Source organism: Mastomys coucha, chromosome X (genome assembly GCF_008632895.1).
Source record: "Mastomys coucha isolate ucsf_1 chromosome X, UCSF_Mcou_1, whole genome shotgun sequence".
Taxonomy (NCBI): Eukaryota; Metazoa; Chordata; class Mammalia; order Rodentia; family Muridae; genus Mastomys; species Mastomys coucha.
Window position 1 is genome coordinate 52,252,562 of NC_045030.1, and position 5,262 is coordinate 52,257,823.

A 5,262-nucleotide genomic window follows, 5' to 3' on the forward strand; every position below is an offset into this window, starting at 1 on the left:
TGAGAGCCAGCCATACCTTTGCCATCCTTGGATTTCTTCCGTATAGGGACGCTGGGGTCAGTGACGGGTGAGGTACTTCGGTTGTTCTTGGCCTTTCGGTCTGTGAAGAAAAGGCCAGGTAAGCAGAAAGCTGAGGTCAAAGTTAGCTAGGCAAGCCTGATCACTAAAGCTGGGAGTCCAACCCCTCCATACAACAACAACCAAGAAGTATCTATGCCACATCAAGTCTACCACATGAGAAGATTCGGGATTTGCAAATGAGAGACCTTTAGATTCCAAAGTCCAGAGGAGCAGCTAGGCCAGACATTCTTGACCTAACTTTTGAAATGGGAGATAGCCTACAGGTGTTGCTGTGGAGCATGTCCGTGTGGTACAGAGATATGAGGAGGCATGCTGGCGAGGTAGCATCAAGCAGCCATTCCCCTAAGTAAATCAATAACACAGGGGCTTGGGAAAGTCCAAAGTCCTTGCATAGATGGCCTTTTTCATAAGTGCAATAGAAGCTAGATAAGCATACAGCATGACTCATTTTTATAAGGGAAGGCCCCCAAAGTCCAGGAACTAGCCAGGAGTCTAGACCTGGTGTCCCAACACCTACCCTAGGATCCAACCAACTGGGAATACTGGCATAGCTAGAGGAGTTTATGAATGTGCTAGATACATAGAAGCAGCATGAGAGAAAGCCTGGCTTTGGGAAGAACACCTAATGAAGCAAGACATTCAGAAGAGGGACCCTTAGTCCATCCCTGTTGGACTAAAGAGATAGCCCCCTTAATGCATGTGCAAACCTCGAACCACTCAGTCCTTAGGGCCTCCCAGTCCCCCAAGGCTCCCCACACTGAAGATGTACGTATCCTCTTCCTTATCCTTACTTCTCTTCCGTGACTTTCCAATCTTCCTGAGACTTTCCTCTCTGGAGACCCTCTCCTCCTGAGAATGCTCCTTCTGGTCACCAGCATCACTTATCTTCTTCGGGTCATCATCCGGGGCAGAAAGCAGGAAGTTGGGTAGATTGATGGCCTGAACAGAGTTGGAGTCTGGAAGCACTTCTGGTGTGCTGACTGCAAGAAGAAAGGCCCGTGGTGGGCAGAGCCAAGGGCAAGGATAGCCATCCTCTTCTCTCTAGTGCTCCAGAGTTAAATGGTTAGCACGTGGGGAAGGTGGGGATGCCATTCTCGAAAGCCACACACACAGGATACATCTAAAGCTGCCTCAGGGGTCTTGTCCCACTAGGGGAGGAAACATCTGCAGAGTTATAGGGTATGATCAGCCCTAACCACAATGGCTACGTTTATCACTCACTGCTGGTAGTGGGGAAGGGCCAGGTTGCATTCGGATAAAGGATTTGAATGATTTAGTCATTCACACATCTGACAACTCGAAGGGACTCCAGAAATCATTAATCCCAATTCCTCTGCTTTCCTGATAAGGAAACTGAAAAATGGCAAGTCATGTGCCATGGTCACACAGCAACAGTGGTGCATTGTTGGCACTCGGTCAATATTTGTTGAATATTAGTAAGAGGCAAAGGGAGACATTTCTTTTAGCCTCAGAGACTTTTTTTTCTTTACTATGCCATAGTATCCTGGGTAAGGGCAACTGATTGGAGCTTGGAGCCATGGCAGATCAACAGGCATCTGTGCCCTCTTAGAATCTGACTTTCAAGAACAGGCAACAGGGGCTCTGAGATGGTTCTGTGAGTAGAGCATCTGCTGCCAAGTTTTATGACCCAAGTTCGATCCCCAAGGATCAACATGGTGGGAGGAGAGAATCAACTCCCAAACATTGCCCTCTGACCTCCACATTTATGGTATGGCGTGTGCATACCCCCCCCCACGAAATATAATTTAGAATTTAATAAAAATATTTTAAAAGAATAGGAAGTGGATCATTCATCCAGCTTTACCAGATGGAAGGGACTCAAGATGGCAGAGATAGCTGCTCAACAATGTGAAACCACTTACTACTGCTGATTTGTACCTTTCGAGGTGACCTGTTTTGTTTTGTATGTCAATCTGTCACTGTTTAAAAACTGGTGAGATAACAGTAAGACTTTCCTGGTCTCTGGTGACTGTCTGACCCTCTCCTGTCAGTCCAGGCTTGTGTCTTCTTACATGTCCACTGAGGGATGTGAGGACGGAGACCTAACGCACGTGTGCCTGAGAATCTAGCACATGGATGCAACGTGGACCATTTTATCACCTTGAATTCAGGTGCTCAAGTTCAAACTTACAGATCTGCTTCTCATCCAGGACATCGTTGGGAGTTGCCACATTGAAGAGGACTTCAGTGGATGACACGTTATTTGAGGTGGACACATTGTCGTCTGGTTCCAGGTTCCGTGAAGCGGGAAGAGAAAAGACGAGTTTCATCAGGCTTCAGAATGGTTAGTAATAAGGGCCAACCCAAGGGGAGATGGTCTATGGTACAGCTAGGCAGACATCAGAGCTCCTCCCACCCGACCCCCCTCCCCAAACTGGCTTCCATTCTGGTTGCCACCCTGTCTGAAGAGTTTAGGAATGGACTAGGATGATTCCCTCCTCTTTGTTGGGAAGCATTGGTCATTCTGTGGGGTCACTGGCAGCCACAGTGAGCTGCCATACCCTGAAGGCTACTGTCCTTTCTCCACCATCCACCTTACAGGACCAGAAAGAGAACAGACCTGTCAGCAAAATACTGCCTTCTAAAATCTGATCCTGTGTCATGCACAAGGTCCTGTCCCTTATGATGCCATTGTGGACTTCATCCAGATCCAGTCCTGAGCACAGATGCACTAATTCAGGATAGGGCACCTGTTCCACGATCACAGCTGGGAACACTGAAGGGTCTTCCAGCTACAGAGAAGAAAGAGAGCTGGGTCAGGACTCATCTACTTCTGAGAAACTCATCCTACTAGATGCATGGCCAACCTCGCTAGGTGATGCTTTTTTTTTTTTAAATTTATTTATTATTATACATAAGTACCCTGTAGCTGTCTTCAGACACACCAGAAGAGAACATCTGATCCCATTACAGATGGTTGCGAGCCACCATGTGGTTGCTGGGATTTGAACTCAGGACTTTTGAAAGAGCAGTTGGTGCTCTTAACCGTTGAGCCATCTCTCCAGCCGGCTTTTTTAAGTTACATTTTTTTTTTTAATCTTAGTCATTTTTGAGGTGGGGCATACCACCATAAGTGTGTGGTAATGGTCAGAGGACAACTTGCTAGAGGTGGTTTTCTTCTTCAATCATGTGAGTCCTGGGGATGGAACTCAGATCATCAGGCTTTGCAGCAGGTATCATTAATTGCTAAGCCATCTTGTCAGCTCCCACCCCCATCCCAGGTCACGCTTTAAGTGAGATCTTGATTAACAGAGATGGTTTAGCTCAGCAGGACTTGCACTCTGCCATGTGGTTTAGGCATGCTCAGTATTAGGGATGGAACTCAAGACCTCATACATGCTCAACACACACTGCACCACTGACCTAGAGCCCCAACTTGGGCAAACAGTTTTGATTTGTTGGATTAGTCCATGGTGTGAGGTTAGAGCTGAGTCTATAAGGAGAGTCACTAAGGCAAAGGGTTGATTGATGGCAAGGGTGACGGGCTCCACGTACAGCCATTTTGCAAGGACTCTGAAGCTACATGTGACTAGCGGTCCTACATTGCACTAGACAAATACAGAACATTCTGGCATCCCATACAATGGGACTGAATTGAACTGACGGATCTAGAACCAGATTCTTTGGATTTTAAACTAATATCTGTTATTTCCTAGCACTGTGGCCCCAGGAAAGTTTCCCAACCTTTCTGTGTATCAGTTTCCTTATTCATAAAACCAGGTTACTCATATTATGAATCCCATAGATTGTTTGAACCGACCAGTAAACATAATGAATTCACAACAGGACCTGGCATAGAATAAGTTATCATTAGGTACCTGGAGCTTCTGGGAAACAAATGTTTTTTTTTTTTCTTTTTAAAATGTCATGGTTTTGCCTACATGTATCTATAATCTGTCTGGTACCCATAGATGTCAGAAGAGGGTTACTCGGAACTGGAGTTATAACTGTTGTGACCTGTCAGAAGTGGGTGCTAGGAACTGAACCTGGGTCCTCTACAAGAGCAAGAAGTGCTCTTAGCCGCTGAGCCATCTTTTAAGTCTCATGTTTTCCTACTTCGGCCCCATGTAGCACACTCACATTCCTTTCTCATCTATCTATCTATCTATCTATCTATCTATCTATCTATCTATCTATCTATCTATCTACCTATGATTTATGAGTTCTTTTATAGTTGTGGAATTTAACAGCAAAGACTGTTTTCTATGAGGGAGGAAAGGCAGCTGAGAATGGAAAAAGCAGGGGGTAGAGAATGTTCTGCAGGGAAGCCTACAAGCTGGTATTCTGAAGTAAGAAGGCAGGAGGAGCTGGGCAGTGGTGGTGCACGCCTCTAATCTCAGCACTTGGGAGGCAGAGACAGGCAGATTTCTGAGTTCAAGGCCAGCCTGGGCTACAGAGTGAGTTCCAGGACAGCCAGGGCTACACAGAGAAATACTGTCTCAAAAAATTAAAAGAAAAGAAAAGGAAAAAAAGAAAAGAGAAAAAAAGAAGGCAGAAGGAAGGGAAAGCTTACTTTTAGGACTAGGGAACCTTAGGGGTTATATCTGAGAGGTGTGAAAGCTGTGTGGGGGGGGGATAGAGGGAAAGAAGGAGGCACAAAAGAATAGAAGAAAGCAGAAAGTGAGGAAAAATGGAGAAAAGGTGTTTTTTCTTTTGAGATCTTGAAGGAGGTAGGTGTGAACAGATACTCTGAAAGAGTAAGAGTTACCTACCCTTCTTTCTCCTCAGTCAGTGGGAAGGGAATAAGAACAGGGAATGTTAAAGATAAATGGGAAAAGACAGGGAAATTGCGGGCAGCCTTGGCTTGGAGTGTCTCTCCATCAGGGGAGAAGCCGTGAGCTGAGCGTACAGAGATGCTGGGAAGTATAAAGAATAGGAGACTGGAAATAAGCGAAAGATGACAAATTAGCACTGAGAATCCAGGTAAGGGTCACCCTTTCTTCCCTTCTTATCTTCCCTTCCACGAGACTATATGCCCTGAAACAGACAACCAAGCTGACTGACTTATTTTGTCCAAGAACCAGCAAGCCAGAAAGTGCAATGGGCTCAATGCCCACTAGAGGGCAGCCTTTGGTAGGACCAGTAAGAGGGTTTGTACCCTCCCAAAGATAGAGCATCTGACTTCCTCAGAGAATGGTTTTTTTTTTTTTTTTTTTTTTT

At 45.7% G+C, this 5,262-nt stretch overlaps 1 protein-coding gene across 2 annotated transcripts in view; it reads right to left on the bottom strand.

Annotated features, from left to right (window-relative positions):
• Elf4 (E74 like ETS transcription factor 4) overlaps positions 1 to 5,262 on the bottom strand; it is a 54,279-nt gene that overhangs the window by 7,439 nt on the left and 41,578 nt on the right. For both annotated transcript variants that reach the window (XM_031356541.1, XM_031356621.1), the window contains exons 3-6: positions 2,663 to 2,834; positions 2,234 to 2,326; positions 873 to 1,061; positions 17 to 100 (exon numbers count right to left, since the gene is read on the bottom strand). In XM_031356541.1, coding sequence (XP_031212401.1) covers positions 17 to 100; positions 873 to 1,061; positions 2,234 to 2,326; positions 2,663 to 2,834 — 538 coding nt within the window. The remainder of the gene's footprint in view (positions 1 to 16; positions 101 to 872; positions 1,062 to 2,233; positions 2,327 to 2,662; positions 2,835 to 5,262) is intronic.